General features: G+C 35.3%; 1 protein-coding gene across 11 annotated transcripts in view; it reads left to right on the plus strand.

The window, feature by feature from the left end:
• Nucleotides 1-22,009, plus strand: part of LOC117605080 (protein muscleblind) — a 215,735-nt gene that overhangs the window by 176,363 nt on the left and 17,363 nt on the right. For 7 of the 11 annotated variants that reach the window (XR_013062152.1, XM_034325942.2, XM_034325935.2 and 4 more), the window contains 4 exons: nt 1,293-1,478; nt 11,332-11,550; nt 16,916-17,077; nt 21,370-21,411. Coding sequence is in view for 10 of the 11 variants with exons in the window: in XM_034325942.2 (XP_034181833.1) it covers nt 1,293-1,478; nt 11,332-11,550; nt 16,916-17,077; nt 21,370-21,411 (609 nt within the window). In the remaining variant the exon portion in view is untranslated. The remainder of the gene's footprint in view (nt 1-1,292; nt 1,479-11,331; nt 11,551-16,915; nt 17,078-21,369; nt 21,412-22,009) is intronic. The other 4 variants (XM_034325943.2, XM_034325944.2, XM_034325939.2 and 1 more) reach the window with 3 other exon arrangements.

A 22,009-nucleotide genomic window follows, 5' to 3' on the forward strand; every position in this document is an offset into this window, starting at 1 on the left:
CCTGAAGATATCCTTCGAATTGTCATTTTGATAAACAAAAGCAAACATTCTAAAATTTAAAGCAGTGAAACTTTTTAATCAATTGAAAATTATTCTAATTTTAGAAAAATTGAAAATTTCCATTATAACTCTTCCAATTGATAATCTTGCAGAGGATTCAAATGCAACAACGGTACTTCCGTTTTCGGATGGAATAATTTTCTTGTAGACAATCGTTTGGTATCTTCAGTGGTTTGAAAAATGATAATTGGATCTTGTAAGAGCGATATCGTCCGCGAAATCGGCTCGAGAGGAAGGGAAACGCGCGAAACGATGAAACGATCGAGGCACGGTAGCTTCCCGGAGGAAACTTATTATTTCCCTCCTAACGAGAAACGTATTTCCGGGTCAATGGTCATTCTTGCTTCGTTCGAGCACCGACGAAGCTTTTCGACAGTTAGTATGCGGCAAAATTCGCACTATCAGCTATCAAATGCTCATTGTACAGTCGAGTATTTGCCGAAGGTCTTTCAAAATTTTCGGATATTTTCAAAAATCGGATATTTGTACAGATTCAATCAGGTTTTCTTAGGAAAAATGGCGTTACAGGGAAATAAAAATTCTTGCAATCTTAATCTCGACGATATTAATATCAAAAGTAATTAAGAAATAATATAATTTTTAAATTATTAGATATTATGAATTTTAGTATAGAACTGGAAAGTAAGAATATTGATTCAATTTTCCCGCGAAAATATTTATACGCAAGTGGTGGGGGGTCTATATACTTGGGGCCTCCACCCCTCCAGCGTCAGTCTCTTCGGGAACGCCTAAGAGGAAGCTTTTTTGATCACGATTGTACTACGAATTTTGCCGCTAAAATTTAAGAAGCACACCTGTGCTCATATAAAACGAAAATACAAGAGTTTAGCTTATTCGACTATGCTTCAAATTACCTGGCTTCGCTTCTGGAGAATCAGTTCTACGCAAAATCAAACGCTTCTTATCGAAACATGGAATTCGACGAGAAAGAAACGATCAAGACTTTGCGAGAAATAATAAAAAAATCAATGATAATCGTTGACAAATTATCTTCGTTGAATATAAAAATGAAAACCCTCGCAAAGCCTCGAATTCGTTGATTCGTGCTTCCCTGGGTGGCTAGCGTGCCAGACTAACCGGCTAGAAGGAAAAAGCAAAAAATGAAAAGAAAGACGGCGTTAATCGAAGACTCGCGCGGATCTCTGAATCAAAGGAACAGATCGATTCTAATCCCTCTTACCTGGATACAATCCGGGTGTGTGTTTCCACAGGCGACGAATCCGTACCTGACCGGTATGCCGCAGGTTGGCAACACCTACAGCCCGTATTTCGCCCCCAGCCCCATCATGCCGGCGATAATGGGACCGGCTGATCCCACAGGAGTAGGAAGCCCCCTTGGCGTGGTGCCGCAAGCGGTGGCGATGCCGCAGAAGATGCCGCGTACTGACCGCCTCGAGGTATGTCTACCACCAAACTACATTCAACAAGAACAACAACAACAGCAACAACAACAACAGCATGGGGCCCAAGACGGCACAGCCGGGGCCTCAGGATGCCTAATGACCGCGCCCGATACCGTGTACCAAGTGCCGGCTGGTCCCCCCAATTAAGTGTCGCCTATATCCACCGATGCAATCTATCAAATCATCCCCCCATTCCTGTCACCTCTTTTTATATCCGGTTACACAATCCCGATGGTCTACCATTATCCGATTCATCATCTGATCTAACTGATCCAAGCGTATTATCGAAGTCGATCGCGTCTCTGTTAATCTCTTCTTCTTTTTATTTTATTTTATTTTACTTTTTTGTCGTCTGAAATTGTTTACGCGAAAGCTACTTGGAGAACGCGATTCGGAGGGATGACTCGGGGGGATTTAGGTCTAAGAACGAGGTTAGAGTTCAGTGACGAGTTGGGGAAGAGATTTAGGAGAACCTGGGCTGGAAGTCAGATATCTAGAGTCTCGGTGGTTCTTCTAGGTATTTAGATTAAGGGGATGAGAAATGTGGAGATTTTAATTAATCTTATGAATTTATTCATGACGATATAAAAACACGGTGATGTAGCATTTATTAATATGTAGCATTTATATTCTGTCGCGTGAAAAATGTTTAGACACGTAAATTATTCGAGTTTCCACGGTGAATGCAAGCACCGAAAGGCAACGCGTCGATAAACGTGCGCGTAAGAAAACATTTTAGCGGGAACAATAATGTTTCTTGTGCCAGTCGCTGCCAAGTGTTGCGAGAAAAATGTCGCGAAACTTTCGTCTGTTCGTTGTAGAGGGAACCGTAAGTTTTATAATGTACAAGTTTACAGATTTCCTCAGAATGTACCGCTTTTTCCAGCCCGCGGCGAAATTACCAAGTTTCGCACGGGTCATTTCTTCGGAGAAAATAAATAAAGTCTGATAGATCGTCTGTGAAATAAAACTTGCTTTCCTTACGAAGAAACAAGCGAATTTAATACATTTCTGGTGTATTCAACTACTGAAGAGAACTTCTTTATTCTTTGTCTCTTGTACGAGTCACAAAATCAAGTAGCAACTTCCAAACGGTATTAAAGTAAATAATTAATTTAGAAGATTGTTACACAATCTTGCACAACTAAATATTAACTTGTCAAAGTATTATTTACACTTAATGTAAATACAGTAAAATATGTACATAGTAGATAGGTTAACAAATTAATTGATCTCAGAGCAAGTAATTAATGAAGAACAAAATTAATTAGTTTGAGGCATTTATTACTTTGCCAAAAAATTGTTTACAGACCATTCGTTGCATAATTTCAACAAAGAAAATAATAAATAATATTAGTGCAAAATAATGAAAATCAATTAATACTGGTTGGGCTCCCTCCAGGGTTCGCCATCCGAGGGTTAACGACGTGTATGGATAATTAGTCTGATCAGTCGCTCGTTCTTCCAGCCTGGGATTTCAAAACACGTCTGTTTCATTTTTATCTAGTATATTTACGGGTTGTTCGAACTTTCTTGAGATATTTCTATGATATCGCGAACATTTTTCCTTCCATTTCTCCTCTTGCTCCCGAACCACGAGTATGTTTGAAATATTTGTGCGTCCTTTCTCTTTCGTCTATAGTGATTCACAAATATTAGGGTTGTTAATTGATGATTTCCACTAGGAGAAACAAAAAAAAAAAAAGAGTATAAGCGATGTGATGTTCGTTGATTAAAATATTCTGTGAAATCGTGAATCTATTTATCAATTAATCAACAATTGGTCTAATATTATTATTATATATGTGTGCTAACGTACGATAACGATGATGATTATCTTATTTATTCATGAATGATACGTATTTGTGATGTAACACTACTCGATGACTCGTGCCAGTATAAAATTGAATTATTCGAAATAAAAGAAATACAATTGAAATTTGAAGAGAAATATCAAACACACACGACTGTTTATTGAATCTTCTTCTATTTGTTTTTTTTCAATTTGAATTCATTTAGTAGTCAGAGAAACCGAGTTAAAAGAACATTTTTGTACGCTTTTTATGTATATACCTTTAGTATTCGTGTACGTTGTATTCCACCAATTATACTCTTTCTCTTTTCAACGCCACTTTCGTTTTTCTTTGTTTTTGATTTCAATGTAATATGCCTATTGCTTTTTTCAAAAGTATGGCTCAAACTGTACTGTATTTCTTTTACAAACATCTTCGTAGTTGCTTGCAAGAAGGAATTAAATGCAAAAGTGACTTCTTTTTTTTTTTCTTTGATCGCAATACGTATTATGTGAGTGAGAATTTAGACGACGAAACCGAATGCACCCATATTTCACTCTGTCTCTCATGAAAAATCCTTTTGAAATTTCCAAAATCTCCGCTCCACTGCTCCTCGATGAAAGAAAATAGGAAATATGCATACTCTCCCGGACGTTACATCATTAATGGTTTTTAAATTAATTGCCTGCTGCTTGCTCTCTTTTTCTCTCTTTTTTTTCTCTCTTACACCTACACATACACACAAACACATATATTTACAAAATGTTTATTAATATTCAACCAACAAATATATGTTTAGATTTCTGCTACTTAGATACGTTAACAGTTTTGCACCTTGATTGGTCGAGATATTGTTGAGAAATTTTCTGAAGCAATTAATTTTGGCGTGTAATTAGTCCAGTAATTAGACCAATCAAGGGACAAATGTTTGTAGAGAACGGAAACGATAACACCGTTTGTTTATTTTTTCCAGTCATGGTAGTGTCATAATCTCTAGAATGAATGAAGCGTAGCAATGTTTATTAATTTAGTCTGTAATTTCTTTTCTTTGGTTACATTTAACCATTTACGATCGATGTTTACCTAATTACGCCACATATACAGACACTATAACATATTATGTTGTACCTGACAATTAAATATTATATATGGTAAGGTTCAAAAGTCTCGGATTTACAAGAGGGAAATTTGATTCATTTTATTAATTAAATAAAGGTACAGAAGTAAAATTAAATGAGACCCTTTTAATTAAATTATGCACCAAGGGGTCAGTGCACAGTTATTATTGACACAAAATATTGCCTTCATTTATATTTAATTATTTATTATTTTGACTTCAAATATCAATTAAAATAATTGAATAAAAAAGTATTACATTTTTCACAAGACATTAATTGCAAAATTAAAGAATAAAATGAAATCGTGACTTAATTTTTATAAATTCGTTCTTGAAGAAGTCGAAGTTCATTGATTGTTTAAAAATAATTCCACCGAGAACTTTTGCACCTTACTACGTAAGATTTCTTTTTCACAGGCCGGCACTTAATTAAATGTCCCTATCTTACAATTCATTTCTTATCTTAATACGAATTGGTATCGGTGTTTCATTATTTCCTTCTGTTTCTTAGTTCGAGCCGTTCGATTATAATATCAATCTTCTCCGTCAGTTAATTTGCCATCTTAATTAATCTCATTTCTTTGACTAATATTGATTTTCTTTCTTTTCTTTTTTCGTAGCAGCATACAATGCTTTTCCATACGAAATAAAAATATTTCAATTTATTGGAAAAACATTGCATCGCAATTTTTGGATGTACAGTAGACTCTTGTTATATTGCCACGTGAGCAATTTGATTTTCACAGATAATAATAATACATTTCTATCTCCCTTTCTTCTTCCAAATAAAAGCTTGGAAAATTTTAATAATTTTCCGCTTCTATAGCCCCATCGATGGCAATATAACGAGAGTCTACTGTAATTGCATATTGCAATGCTCTTTGCAGCTTTTTCTACTTTTTACTCGAGTTTTTTACATATATGTATATCTTACATATACGATATTTTAGCAGTTACAAAACCATACACCCACGTGTACTTAATATTTTCAGCATAACTACTTATATATTATATATATATATATATATTTTGCCAGCATTAATTGTTTACTAATTCTTATTAATCGTTGAACGTAAGAACTGCGATTTATGTGTTTACTTTTACAGCTAGGAGGAGGTGCTTTAACGTTATGCATACGATCGCATGCGAATTTTTATTCACGTTCTTTATATATTACATGCATACATACACCCCCACACATATGACACACGCGTGCACGCACAGACAGACACGTTTAACGATACGTTTTACAAGAGAATATTCTCATCATTTTGTTCGATTTTTATCTGGGTGTGTGCTTCAACAACCAGTCCACATATCTTGAATCCTATCTTTGTCTTATATTCCTTTATTGATCTTTGTTAACACAAAGCTGGTACTGTACGGTGAGACGCGTTTAAGAGATCATCAAGCATACACTAGCACACATAACAGATAACCTGACGATAACTAAAGAACACCGTGAAAATGGGAAATCGAAAAGTCCTGTACCATTTTTCAATTGCATCTTTAATTTTCTAAATATGAGCGATTTGAGTTTGGGGACTCGACTTCCGGTGTGGTGGGGGCATTTCTTGGATGACTGGGTGAACTGATCGCGCGATCCCTTGTTACTTTAATAATTCCCAGGGAAAATGGCGATATAGGAAATGGAAGCACTTGCTTAATTAATATTTTTGGAAACTTTGTTAAAAATTTGAATTTTCTAATAGAATCAGCTGATCGTTCAGTCGTCTAAGAATATTCTAAAAGTCGAGTCTCAAATCGTTTTTATTTTGAGATTGAAAAATGGCAAAATGGTAAACTTTTCACGGTGTGCATCTTTTTTGAAACGCCCTGTATATCTGTTCGACAGCCACATTCAGTGAACGTCCGTCCTGTTTCTTTGACATGCAATCAAAATTTTGCGCGATCCTGTGGCCTCGACACGATAAGAGGATTATATCGCAATTAATAAATGTTTCGTCAACGACGTTCTCGTCGATTTTTATTGCAAATCACACACAATGATGTATTATAATTTTTCTCGCCAAAATACTTAAAATTATAATTATTTTGAATTGTCGTCTACGAAACGTTTATCTTCAAAAAATTTTATAATTTTCATTCTTGTAAAAACGACAAGAATTCCCCATATAATTAATAATTCTCTAGTAATCAGTATTTAATAGATCATAGATCCATTTCCCTGTGTATTCATCATCTATTACCCTATTTCTCTTTCTCTATTCTTCGTCAATCCTTTCTTTCATCTTTCTACTGGTCTCTTCCGAAACACTTGAGTGTCTTACGTGTACATTGAAACATTTATATTACATGTTTTGCATCTGATTCATGTATCGCCTGTGTACGTACTTGTGTGCGTGGGTGGGTGGATGGGTGTGCGTGTCGTTAATATTTTTCCAGCATCAACAATAAAATAACAAGATCGTCTGCTTCTCGAGGCTTGCACGTCTGAATGAAAAAATTTTAGACAAATTTTTCAGCCTTATGCTTCTACACTCACAAAGCTTGCTACCCTTACATGGCTTTTGCTGTCCCATTTCTATGTAAGAAGCTCGCATGATTCTTGCTGGGTCAGTTCGCAATGCACCGTGTAAAATACAACCCGGTGTCCCTTGACGAGTAATTAGGAGTTAGCTCTTTGAAAGTAATTTTTCATGAAATTTTTGCTTGTGTTTCTGGCGACCTGTGTCTGTTCAGCTTCGTAAGAGGTGTTGAAAATCATTTATTTGTTGATCCTTCGAGCTAGTAGAATTTTCTTCTCCACATAGGTTAATGTAAAATAATTTCTTTTTTTTATCCATTACCAGGCCATCCTTCGAATTGGAATTTTTCATTAACACTTTGCAATGTTTCTCTGAACGCAGAGAGTAAGGAGTCTAGAGGTGCTCGTTTAGAACACCTCTTGTAAAGGTAAGCATATACAGGTTGTCAGAACAAGAGGAAATGTTTTAATTAACTTTTGGAAAAATTATTTTCAAGCGTTCAATCCCTAAAGTACTTTCCATGTATTATAAAACACTTCGTAGAGTTTGAAATATTTCTAAATAGAAGTTGAAGTAAAAATATTGAAAATTGGTTAAAGGAAAAAATAGTACATTCAATGAGCGCTTTCAACTAATTAGAGCTTCAAAATACCTTATAGACAGTTTGTAAAGTATTGAACCCAGCAGTAAATTAACGGTTCGTTAATTAGGGTTTACACAGTTTGTTAATTACCACCGTGATTGCCATGAGGTCATTGATGTTCTGTACTACAAATTTCATTTAGTCGAGTAATTAAAGAGTGAGGAAAAAAAAGGTTCTAAATACTCGATACATTTTAATACTGATTTTCTGCTTCTACTGTTAATTAAAAGCAGATTAACTCCCATATACATGTTTTACCCAAAACACCGTGCGTTGTGACAAGGCGAAATGGCTGAAGAAAAGCATGTATGGTGCATGCGCAAGAATTCCTTTAACACAAAAACGAGTATTAAGGTAAATTGTTCGGAGTAATATGTTGCAATGAAATTCAAGCAAACAAGAGTAATTTGTCTCTTGAAGTATTTATACAGCTGGTGCAATATGACAAATATTAAGGTTCTGTTTTATTTGTTGCATAATTTTAAATATTATTACGTTATTTATAATTTATAGTACATTCACAATTAAATCAGGTTTAGTATATAGCTAAAAAATAAGAATAATAAGAAAAGTAGATATTCAAATTCTTCCGCGCATACACTTCCACGCATACGTTTCTACGCAAGTGGTGGGGGGCCCAGACCTCGGAGGCTTCCCCTTCCATCGTCAGTCTACTCGCGACTGCCTAAGAGGAAGCGCGCAAGTCCGGAGAAGGGGAACCTTTCGTGCGTGCGTGTGTATTTTTACGAGTGTGCGTGGGAGGATTACCCTTTCCCCGAGGAAGCCTGTTTTGACCGCGAGTGTACATGTCACTGAACCTGTACCTGTGACTCATACTACGTTCCTGCTGTCAAATTTGAACTGTGGAATGCAACTTTTTGGTACGTCCAATTCATATTGCAAATTAATTGCGATTTAATATTTAATAATAATTTTCATTTAAATTTTTTGATGAAAACAAAGTGATATATATTAAATTATAAGTCATATAATTTAAACGATAATTATTATAATTGAAAGAATTATTAAGGTGATCAAATGGCTGTTTGTTTTATTGTGTCGGCTGCTTGAATATTTCTAATGACACGTCACTCTTGTTTATACGATACTCCTCGAACGGTTACCTTAATGCTCGTCCTTGCTCTAACACATTGTGTACGAATTAACCGAACTGATAGAACACTGAAAGGTATGCCCGTGGAGATATCAATCTCCTACAACACCACTCTTTGTTTCACCCTCAAATAGCCGTCCGATTTCCGTATCCTATTGACCTTATTGGGCGGGGCGAGGGTACACCGAAACCAACGAGCAGCGCCTGTTTTCACAGAAACACGGTATTTAATTCGACGTAGAGTAGTGATTAGGTGTCTCTTCGTTTCTGGTCATTGATACAAATACGAAGAAAAATTTGGAAAATCTTGAAACGTGTATTAATATTTTTTCAAATATCGATGGCCAGAATGAAAAGGGAAAGGAATCGAAGAAAAGTCAGGTTGGCTCTTTTTATGCTTTCCCAAAATTACACCCTATTTCCAGAATTGGGGCGCTCTTTAGTATTATTTTTTTATTTTTCCACACACGTTTCTTTCGCATTTCCTTTTCACACCTTATCTGAACTCTTTGCTTCGTCGCTGCTTTATGTACCACACAAATCCAATTTTTTTTTATTTTTTTTTATTTTTTTTTATTTTTTGCGGTTAATTAGAATCCTTCTATCGTGAAAACATAATCAAGTTTGTTAATTTCTGTTTGAAGTTTTATGTGAAACCATACGATTTATAGTGAAGTCGAATGTAATGGGATATCAACGGGAGAGTAAAAATAACTTTACGTTAATTCACAGTTAGGGGAGAATAGTGATGTAAATTACAAAACATAGTGTAGCAGCGAGTATAATTGCGGAAATTAATTGGACAGTTGATTAACATGTTCATTGCCACGGCACGATACAGCTTAACGTAGATTATTAACACTAGAACAACCGATGTTGAGTTTAGTTTCAAATTGAAAATAAATTAAAGGTGGAAGATTAATTAATATAATTCAGGGTTTAATTACTAAGTATTTTTCTTTCGATATAGAAACGTATGGTTACACATAAAATAATTTCGGATGAGTTTGAGAATTTATAAGAGAAAGGTACATATAAAAATCGAATATTCATCGTCAAAATTTAACAAATTTATTAAGACTCAATAAAGGTACATAGGTATGAATGTTTCAAAATTTCTAAAACTTATAAACAATCTTTTTCATATCTAATAGTAAGTTGAACTTAAAATTGTTTTCACGATTGATACCCACATAATTCCAATAAAATCAGACTTTTTAATGAAAAAGAAATTTAATCTAACTGTACATATTGTGTTCTTTAGAATGAATTAAGTTATTCCTTATTTCCAAAGTAAAGCTGCTGTATTGTACAGGGTATTTCAGAAATAATTCACGCTGTACAATTTCTTCCTTGCCTATTTTCCATTCGCATAACAGTACTTCTCCTCTATTCTCTAGTAAATGTTCCTTTGCTTCATTCTAATGTCAAAATTTAACCCTTTCAAGACTATGAACCTATATATGAATCCTAGAGGACCCATATATGGACCTGCACAAGTTATGCTTCTTAGGACAGCAGATATATAAAAGGCAAAGCTTCATTGAAAAATAAAAAAATAATGAAAATACATATGGCTTGTGATATCATATTTGACCAGAGTCTCTGTCGATTTACTGCTGTCCAAGAAGCTCCAGCTGTACAGGACTAATGTATATTCATAAAAAAAATATTTTCCAAACTTTTTGAATGGAAAATTTTAGTTAATTGAGCGTAGAAAAATTACAACTATACCGTGAAATAATTGAAGCGAAAATTTTATTATACACATAGTGTTCTCATTGAAAGGGTTAAAAGAATCAAAGAACCGCTTAGTTTGTCCTATATCTATCAGCTTTTATATCTCGAAGAAGAGCCAAAAAAAGAAAGGATACATACCAAAACAAGATTACCCACACACATACACACAGGCGTGTACACACATGCAAACATACAGTCGTTACGATTATTTCAGCTACCCATCGTACTATCTTTCTCCACTAGATTGTCAATTAAATTCGCAACTCTTCGCGTACTTTACTTGAGAATCGCTAGAATTCTATCACATTAGGAATATGGCGAATTACTATAAGGAAAGAAATGCGAAGGCCGCCGATTTAATTGCCAATCTAATATTATCTTGCCGATGTGTCGTAAACATTGCAGCGTATTTCTTCAAGGCAAGAAATGCTAATACAAGCAATACCTAGTCTTGAAGAAGTAAGCTACAGTGTTCACAGAACGTTGGAAACGGTACGATGGAACCTGAAAAATCATAATGACTAACTAAAATCATCGAAAAAGTTCCAAATATACTATATACCAGGCATGCACACGTAACTGCCCGTACGGGCGGTCGAGTGCACCGATTCTACTCTATCGTTGGCTCTTGAAGGGTTAACACTGAAGGGTTCCTCATCGTCAGTAACCTCTAGAATCCAGTTAGCAATCCCAATTTTTCAGATTGACAAATCTCAAATTCTTCTTATTTCAATTTACAAAATTTCACATTGAGTACGCATCGAAAAATTAGCTCGCGTGCAACCTCGGTCGCCCGTTTGACTACTTGCTGTGCATGCCTGCCATATACAAAAACAGGATACGCCTGATGAATCTTCCGCCGGTTTTGCGCCCCATCTCCAGCCCCCTTAGCCAGCCCCCTTTGGACACATAGATAGAGTGCCATGCCATGCGTGTTCGCTCTTGCTGTAGGTATGTCGCGAGTTTCAACGCGGGGCGTGCAAACGCGGCGAGACGGAGTGCCGGTTTGCGCACCCCCTCGAGACGGTGCAGGCGAACGAGGACGGCTCTGTGACGGTCTGCATGGACGCTGTCAAGGGCCGATGCAATCGGGACCCCTGCCGCTATTTCCACCCCCCTCTGCACCTTCAAGCCCACATTAAGGCCGCACAATCTCGGGCTAGCATTGCGGTAATGCATTCTCTCTCTCTCTCTCTCTCTTCTCTCTTACTTTCTCTCTATCTATCTTTCTTTGCCTATTTCTATCATCTTGTGTGTCTGTCTTTTTATCATCGCTAACTCTCTTTCTCATTTCTCTCTGTCTATCTGTCTATCTAACAATCTGTATCACTAAAAATGTTTCTTTAGTTCTCTCATTATCCTGGATACATTTTTTTCTTTCTACCTTATTTTTACCTTCATATGATTTTTTTTTGTCTGTATTGAGGAGAGTGTACCGGTGTTGACACTTCCTGTCTGTTTTCAGGGAAATATGTCATTTTCACCTCTTAACCTTTGTTATAATCTATTTTCTTCCTCTTTTTTTTCATCTTATATCTCGTGTTCTTCGTATGAATATTTTGTACTGTCTTTCTCTTTTTGAAAAGATATTTGATTTAATTGGAATAATTTGCGTGAAATTTAAATTTGAAAAGAAATGGTTTTCAAATTGAACTAACTCTTTGATCCTCATAAATTATTCTCATCATTTCATCGGAAGGAAGAATGAACAAAACATTCGAAGTACACGGATATTTTAATCGATCATCCCTTTTTTCTATTCTTTATTCTATCTTCAATCTTTCACGTGTATCGTCACGATCTTTCAGTTTCCTGGGTTTGCGTAAGAAAAAGGAGCTTTCGTTGCTGCGCTGCTTTTCGCCAATCTACGTCGAGTATATACGTCGAGCTTCTCCTTTCTAGTCCCTCTTGTATATGAACGAGCATCAGGCTAATTGTTCTTAACAGTGTCTGATGCCTGTTCACACTCTTACGTATTCCACGTACTGTGTATATTGTATATATGCGCTAATTGTACATGTATCGAGCTGTCCCCTGTTTCTACGTATATATATATATATTATGGTTACGAGATATTTATGGATATTCATGGATAGCATTGTCGCACGTGATACAGGTTTTACTTAACCGCAGTGTAAAATTGGCCAACAGTTGCGCAGTGCTCGAATCACGCGATAGCCGTAACAGAAGTGTATCGTCGAATATGAATTATAAAATTCATTAGTTTTTATTCATTTATGAAAAATTCCTTGAAACATCAAGGCATCTTATTTTCTGCCTTTTAAATTATTTTAAAACGAGACGTCACACTCTGTACGGTTGTCATTAATATATAGGGTGTCTCTGAAAAAGATGGTCTTCTTAAGGTAGGTTCCTTCAAGGTTGGTAAAATAAAGTAACAAATTTCCTAAAAATCATTAATTATCATTGTTCTTAGAAAATGAGAAATCTGTAGTAATATGTTTCCAAAATGCTTTGAGAAAATTAAGAGAAAGTTGAAAAGCTGACGTTGCTTTCTTAACACTTTAACATCCTAACATTTTTAAAATCAAGTTTGACAAAATGATCTTATTTTAAATTATTTAATAAATTGTTAAAGAGACTATCTATTTCAGGGACACCTTATATACCTGTATAATATCGATTGTTCTTTATTCCTTTTTAAGTTTCACCATTTCCTTTCAACAGACTACCCCGTTGTCCACGGTACAGTCTCTTCGTGTTTTCTTTCTCTATCATCATTTTCACATTTCTCAATCGGATCATACTCAATCGGTTTCTCGCTTTTGTGTTCGTCCGTTTTTACATTCTCCTTGTACGATATTTCCAGCTAGTCCTCGTACTGTGTAGCGAGTAGTATACGAGGCACAATTCTTATTATTTTTTTTTTTTTTTTTTTTTTCAACGTCACCAAACACCACTGTTCTATTTCTCTCTTTCTAGCAGCCTATCGCAGCTATCCAGGTGCAAAGCAACTAATTTGCAATACACTAATCACCTGTTCGGTGCCTAGGTTCTAATGAGTATACAGATACGTTTTTGCAGCCACTCGTGGTCGTTCCATTTCTCTCTTCCAATAATTAACAACCCTTGTCTTGAGACTAACTAAAGAAAATTGAAATTTCAAGAGAATAGATTGTACTTATTTTATTTTAAATTAGCCTCGAGTTGAAATGGAACGAGAGCACGGTTTTTGTAAATAAATTGTAGTTAAAGTGACATGTCTTTTATGAATGACACGTACACCACTCTGCTGACAAGCTGTGTTGCACGAACCCCAGCTATCAACCCCTGCTGCTGTTTTGCTGTCCCACACAAAAACACTATGAGAGCTATCGAGTATAGAAAAAGAAGGGAAATTTTATACCATAGATGCCTCGACTTAGATGAAAGAATTTTGCTCGCGAACATTTTTAACATGTCAATTGGATTTCTCGTTAACACGTTTCCTATCCCAACAAGCACACAATTAATCGAGTACAAGTTGGCTTTCGGAACGTGTTAAATAATTCAAGATAATTGGCTTCGAATTTTTATGGAAAATTCGTCTATGCATGTGTCTTTATCTTATCATTCCTACAAAATTATTCTGGGGGAATTATTGAGATATTTTTTAGGGACGATTGGTGGGGAGGGAAAGACTAAAGTGTCGTTTGAAAGAAAGGCATGCTAAGAGCAAACAATGAAAGATATATATTCTTCAGCTCCTACGTTTTTTTTTTCTCTCTCTCTCTCTCGAAGGATACAATTGTCTGTTATCTGTGGTACAACTAGAGAGACTAAAGTAGAAAAAGAAACAGGAGGAAACGTGAGAAAGATATTTTCAGCAACGTCGCGCAGAGAGCTGCAGCCACGTCCGGATACAATGGAAGAAAAGTCTCGCATAGATGATTGCGGCAGACCAGCTTGTTGGCAGGGAAGTCTTATTCTCTAAAAGTGGTTTTCAATTTCCCAAGGGTGCATACCGCGGCTCGATCAACTAACTTTCCCGCCGAAATTTCGATTTTTCTTCGATACGGTTTGATAAATGTTGAGAAACAATGCTGTTGAATTAAAATTGGGACTCTCTCCATGGTCCGCCATCCGAAGGTTAACACATTAAAACTAGTTCATTTTCAATTTTATTTAATTTTTTAAATTTTTAACCTCATCAAGAATTTTACTAATAATAATTAATTTAATTGGTCCCATGTCACAAATCATCAATGTTTCATCAAATATTCGATGATTCCTAATGAAAAGATCCCATTGTTTCTCAACAATAGTCGGTAAGTGTACATTAAAGAACGTCTTCTTTGCGTGAATCTTTAAGATGCAAAGCATGGATTTGTTTCGTCAATCCGGCAAAGTGCACTCTTTGGAATTGCTACCCTATGTCTGTGTGTTTGTCAAATGTGTGATACGAGATCTCCCCCTCGATACCATGTGCAGAAATAAAAAGGATCAGTCACTGTGTTGCTCGAATTCGCGGAAGCAACCGATATTCGTACAAAATACACACGATCACATTGTAACACTCATCTGCAAGCACACTTTGTCTAACACAGTCGAAATATTGAAAGAAAGAAAAAAAAAGTGCCGAGAACAGCAGGTGGAGGCCTGCAACCCTTTAACAGAACCGTGGAACGAAGCTGATTGCGTGAATTAAATGTACATTTTTCTTCGTTGAATTTTCAGGATGCCACGAAGAAACGTCTCTCACCTGTTGCGAATACTCTATTTTCCTCCCTTGTTTCGTCTGTACAGGAAAAAAAAAGAAACAATTAGCCGAGGGAGTAGGATAGATTTGAAACTAACATTTCGATAGATTAGCCGTCATTATTTCAGGTATTTACCGGAATCAGAAACGCCAGCCGATATCCTGTTTGGACGGATGAAATGGAATTTTTTTCCTTTTTCTTTTCCTCGTTTCTCATCTTCTCACTTTTTATTTCCACCATTTTCAAACGGCGGCTCTTGCAATTAATTCGCAGATTGCTGTTGGCGACGTCCAGATACACCTGTTGATATTTATTATCTTCACACTTGTGTATTATTAGTATTATTGCGATCGTTGTTAAGAAAATGTTTACCAAGTTTCTTTTAGGAGATCCTCAGGGTGCTTCTGTTTTCTTTCATTTCTCCTTTCGCTTTTTTTTTTTCTCTCTTTCCTTTCAACGTCTTTCATATTTTTCTTTTCTCCATTCGGATAAACGCAGTTCGTTTCGTTTCATTTCCTTTCTGCTGAAATTTCTACACAGATTTTCATTGTCAACTGCGTTTATCGAATGAAAGATTCTACACGCATGATTGATCGAATTGCTCTCGTTCTTTGTTTACGGGTTTTTTTTCTCGGTTGAAAAAATGAGATCGATGGGAATTACGAGGAGATTGATATGTTGGATATTGGTACTCGCAAAATACATCAATCTGCGTGTTGACCACCAATTCGTACGCGTGTAGTATACAGGCTGTTTCAAAGATGAGTACAAACTCGAAGCAGGTGATGCTACAGGAAAAAGTAAGTGAAAATTATGGAACAGATTAGTATTATAGATGGCTTCGTTTTCGAGATAAATAAATTTGAATTCTGTAATAATTTGTTTAAAAAATTTTTATGACTAGATGTCTATTTATCAGACTTGTAAATTGCATTCTGATTTTAATCATTTTTAAAGTAATTTTAATTAATTTTATAAAGATATTTCAAACCATTTCAATAATACTATTACTCTAATTATCATTATGGTCTTGAAAACGCAGCTAACTGTAAAAATCATTTATTCTATAATTTCAGCTAATTTTTTCATCTAAAATCAGCCTCTTTCGAATTGTACTTTGATTTTGGAACGTCCTGTATAAATATAAACGAACTGGCTCGACTACACGATCCCCTTAAGCTATATATACATATATCAATACATATGTATACCTGATATATGTATGTATAAATTTGTAAACATACCTGTACAGTATTATGTAATATACAGCCATGTATACACGTATATGGCTTTATTTCAATACTTAGATTACCGTGATTATTGTCATTTCTTAGCTTCAGCCTCAACTGGTCTGTTTTTCTGTTTTTTTTTTTATTTTTATCTTGCCCTCTTCCGCCTGACGATGCTTCTTCATGCTTGCTGACAAATAAAAAAAAAAAATACAAAAAAATATATATACAAAAATAAAAATACAATCTTCGTACGCTTCGCTACACCCGCCAATTAACGCCTGCAAAATTATCGCCCGACCGGAATACAAATAATAATTTTCAACCTCGATCACCGCATTCGCAAAAATAACGCCAAACACTGAACGAAACAAATGCATAATAAAAAAAAAAAAAAACGTTAACAACGATTAACGTCAATTAAAACGAACAAAAACTTTGACAAACACATGATTGTGTTTCGACGAACACGGCGTACGGTGATCATGATGGGGCTACAAATATACAAACGAAACATGGATTGAAACGGGAATATTTGAACGGATATACGAAAAATGTAAAAACGAAAAAAAAAAAAAAAATACATGTAAAAATAAAAAAAAGCAGACGGCGACTATGCCAACGAACGTGGCGGGAATGGGCGCGTTGGCTAGCGGAGTGTCAGGAGTGCCGGCAACTGCGGTTCCCGGAGGACTTCAGAGTGCCAGTATGGCGAGCATCGAACTCGGCAAGAAGCGGATGCGCGACTCCAATGATGATCTGCTAATGGTACCACGGCTTATGCATGGAGTACACTTTCCTTTTTGTTTTTATTTCGTAGCTGATTTTCGCGAAACTGGCCCGAATTTTTCAGTAGATTGTATCAAGCATTCTTTATTCTTTTCTTATTATTTAACCCCCGTATGGCGAATGTTGGATTCAGGAGGCAGTTTATTAAATCTGCTTTTTATTGTGTTGGGATTCTAACTTGAGTGATGTTATAATGTTTTTAATAGAATTCTTCGAGTACAGTACGGTGCATGGTTGGCTTTTGTAGGGAAAATGACAATGTAAAGGGAGAAGGACCTTTATTATTTTGACAAATTTTAATTTACTAATTAAATTTTTTCAAGTCTTACATCGCCACTTTTCCCTGGGGAAGTCTCCATGCTCGGTACTGTACTAAAGGAAGTCTACACTGCATTAGGGTTTACCTATGCTTTTGACCCAGCATACGCTATCCAAGGGTTAATTCTTAGTCTATCTTTCATTCTTTTTTTCTTTTTTTAATGTTTGATAGATAGTCTTTGTATTGTGACAGGTGAGTAATAAATTAGCGCCTTAGAGTTTCTTCTGTTCTGAGTTTTTTTTTCTTTTGGAGAAAAGCGTTGTGAAATAGGAAGGTTTGTTAGAAAGAATTTTAAGAATGAGGTATAGTTTCATGAAAATATTTATTTTCAAATCTTCAGTACAGTGTTAATTATTCTATTGGAAGGAATTAGAAGTTATTATCTATGTCTGTTAGGAAAGTGTTAATAGAAGCTCTTTACAAAATTGCCTGTAGGGCAATTATATTTTGTGCATGTCCGAATTAGAGCCTCTATTAGAACAAAGATTTTTTAATTATTTTGGGCAAAGTATATTTAGGTAGCAGTAGTTATTATACTTAGGTATTATATCGTTTATAACTCTATTCAAAATCAAATATCATTAAATATTCTTCAAAGAAAGTTCGAGGGAATAGAATGAAGAAATTCGGACCATTTTCCGAAAGTTTCTAATGATTGTATATTTCAATTACGAATACACTGTCGAGCGCACTGACAGCTCTATTTATATTTATTTTTCTCCCTGTTTGTGATCAAAATTTCAATACGCTTTGTCTAATCTTGAAAGATGTATGCTGTGCAAACACGTTCCAAGTCACAAACCTTCTCTTTCTTCGTTTCACTTGCAATCTCACTGCAATTACTCTCATTAACCCTCTATGGAATTTTGTCTCTAGATTTTATGGCATTCTCTTATTTTCAATTTTTTACAAATTAACTTGAAACTTTGAAATTTTTAGCTCTTATGTGAACTTTCATTCATTTAACCTTATTAATAATTTTTATAAATTTATTCTAGCAAATGTAGAGGGTTAATTACCATTGTATATATTACATATACATTTCAGCTTCTTCCTTCTGAACACTGCTCGTTAATTTCAGAATTTTCTCGTTCAACCCTCGTGCATCGTTCAGATTTTAATATTTTATTCTATAAATATACAATGCTTTGAATACTTTCAATGGCTCCTAAATACAATGATTTATCAAAATCATTTTGGTCCAATTTTATTGAAACAATGCACGATGGTTAATTAATTTCGCTTATACTCGTTGGTATTTCGCAATGTTGCTCGTATCAGAGCTTATGTCTCGTGGTTTATTTGTTTGATCGCTTTTTCATTTGTTCTTCGATCATCAGCCACGAATCAAATAATGTTAAAAAGGGAGATTTAGATAAAGGATTATTTATTAATAATAAAATATATGAATATTCATTATAATAGAAAAGACGAGCCTGGATTTTGAATGACAGAATATCTGTTCGAGGATTAAAAATGATGCGAGCTTTGTGATGATTACAGGAATTATTTAAAATATTTTCCAAATTGAAAATATATCATTCGTGGTTGTTGACAATAGACACGATCGATTCTTATGAATTAAATAATCCCATAAATAATGTTCTCTTTGCTGATCAATGAGGATAAAATTTTAATAACAAAAATATCATTTGTCCTGAACAGAAAGTTCAGAATGTAATATTGAATTCTCATCACGATTATTGTTTTATATTTTTCATAATAATTCTGTTCCATTCTTCAGAAAAATTGTCCATAGGCTCGTTTCAGATTCATAAATATTCAGCTTCGTAATATTTATTTGTCCACTTCATCTCGCATTACTCAATTACCGAGCTCGATTACCTAATTTTAATTGAAGCTTTATATATCATGGTTACAACTGACCCTGGATCATCAATGGCAAACATTCATTCACTTTATGAACAACGACATTATTTATGGGATAATCTAATGAATTCACCCTTCGAGAAACAACCCTAAAACGAACGTGACTGCACTGTTCCTTCTGGATCGCGATCCTCTCAACGCCTATGCTTACAGCAGCTTCAGATAAAAACCTCCTTGAAATAACGATGATCGCATCAACAGGAAGCGCAAAACAGAGATGGCAGTAGTTTTGCCAAAATCAGAGAATATTGTATGAAAATTGTTGCTGAAGAAAGAGCACGCGTGCTTCGTGCATCCCATTCTAATCTCCGTACGTCAGCACCTATTTCCCACGTGAAAAGCCTATGGTTATTGTACAAAATAATCATAAGTCAAGTGACAAATCGGTACTACGTTGATGGGGAGTTAGATCTGTGTAAAACTCTAAGCTTGCGCCGATGATGCATGTTGTGCTTAAGCGACTATCGAGGTGATGGTATCATGCTATGGACAATGACTGGAAAGTTTTGTCTCCTGACCACGATAACGCGATATTTTTCTTTTCCATTTCTCCTTCCATATTTATTTCTTTATTTCCTTTCTTTGCCATATGATCTTTATGTTGTTTTAATGGTCACGTCGAATCTGCCGACAACACGGTAGATTGCTTGATATTACACATTGACTTTATTCTAATTTTATTAGGGTGTTCCATAATAAATATCGATTTTCGATAATTAACTGGACTTTTTTTATTATGGGTCACAATTAGCGTATTAAATATATGATTCTTTTTAGCAGACCTAACTCTGTTTATATTCAAAAAGAATCAGGTCACTTCGGAATTATCAAAAATAAATTCTATGTGACAATGACTTTTTAAAATGTCTCTGGTACCATTATTGACAAAAGGAAATTTGAAAAATTAAAACTCGACGTTTATTATGGAACGATCCCTTCGATAGTATAATTTTTCTCTCTCACTGTTCCGTCCATCGTTTTTAATTTCTTCGTCGTCAGACTGGATATTGCTTTACTTTCCAGTCGGATGGATCTAACATTTTTTAATTAAACAGAATTATTTTCTTTTTACTTTCAGCTTGCGAAATAATCCCCTTTATTTTTCGATAATTGTGCAAATTGTCCCACATGAGATTTGTATTTTGTATCTCGAACGATACTGGATTTCCTGTTCCGTGAATACTAATTTTTCTTGTCATGTCAGCACACAGATACATAGACACACACGTACACACATAGCGTTATCGTAAACCGCAGTTGTATCGTACCACTTCCGCTCTGTTCGATAAACTTTTACCAGCTTTTCTAGCTTCTGCATTCGAACTGTTCGTTTCGCTTCCTCCCTCCATGTCTATTTGCCAAACCGATTAATTAATAATGTCTGTTCTTACCGTCACTTTGCTCACTGCTGCCACGAAACGTTTTTTATTATTTTATTAATCGCGTGGTTTTTTCTATATTGTCTGTACTTTAATATACACACAAGTCGCGGTGATCATCACGGACGTCTAACACGATTTCTTTACTCTTTTTTTTTTTTTTCTTTCATCGAATGAAAAGAAAAATTTCTTTCCCATATATCTTCAACTAAATTTCATTTTCAAGTACAAAACAGGAGCCACGGTTTTCTCTTTCTCACGGTCATCCACGATAAGTATGGCTGGTCTTTCTGACGCGCTGATTAAATAAATAGGAACAGGGATGTTGTTATTATTTAGCGAAACAGCACAGACGAAAATGAGAAATGAAACGAATTTGTTGTACAACGACGAACGTCTTCGTTTGGGAACGTCGCCGCCAGCTGCGTCATCGGCACAACTTTGACACACTACTATTATCACTGTTACCACCACCAGCTACCACTAATTATTAACTGTTACTATTATTGGTACCACTACTATGACCTAGTTTTGTCGTAATCATCTTTCACCCTAAACATAATTGACCGTCTAATTATCCCTCGTTGTCCCCATATCGTGTCCTATGAAAGTCCAACTATATAGACGCAACTCGTAACCTACTCCTTGAAACTAGTTGAAACCGATCCTTATCTTTGTTGCAGATGGACATGAAGTCTGTCGGATCGTTCTACTACGAGAACTTTGTAAGTGCCGAATCTAAGCAATGAATCATTAATTCATGCAATATTTTTCATTCTATACGTTTATCAAGTTACATTCATTTCATTAAAGTGAAACGATGAAGAACACGCATCTCATTCAGCTAATCGTTTAATTCGCGTTTCAACCTCGAACTACCTTTTCGTATACAGACTGTTTCGAAACAGTGAATTGTTCACGTTGAGGGGAATTGAAAAATCTTGAATCATTTTCTAATTGGAAGTTTTATTTTTGAGATACAAGAACTGGGATATTTCTTGATTGAGGCAACAGCTGATCAGGGAGTCACAGAAGATCACGTGTGAATATTTATTTAATAACTCTAGATGTTTCTTGATAATCAGATCTACTTAAATCCTGAAGAAACTGCTAATCACTGTTAATAATTTATTCTCTATACGTGATCCTCAGAAATCTCATAGTCAATTTCAAAGACACAGTGGCTGATTGGAGAATTGTAAAAGATTTTTCGATTTTCTCTTTAGAAACACCCTGTATAGAAGCCGAGACTAGCAAAAATATTTCTCTCTTTCATTTTTCATGGAAGAAAGAAATCAAAGCTGACGCGTTTTCAAAGCCTCT

Source organism: Osmia lignaria, chromosome 5, assembly GCF_051020975.1.
Source record: "Osmia lignaria lignaria isolate PbOS001 chromosome 5, iyOsmLign1, whole genome shotgun sequence".
NCBI lineage: Eukaryota > Metazoa > Arthropoda > Insecta > Hymenoptera > Megachilidae > Osmia > Osmia lignaria.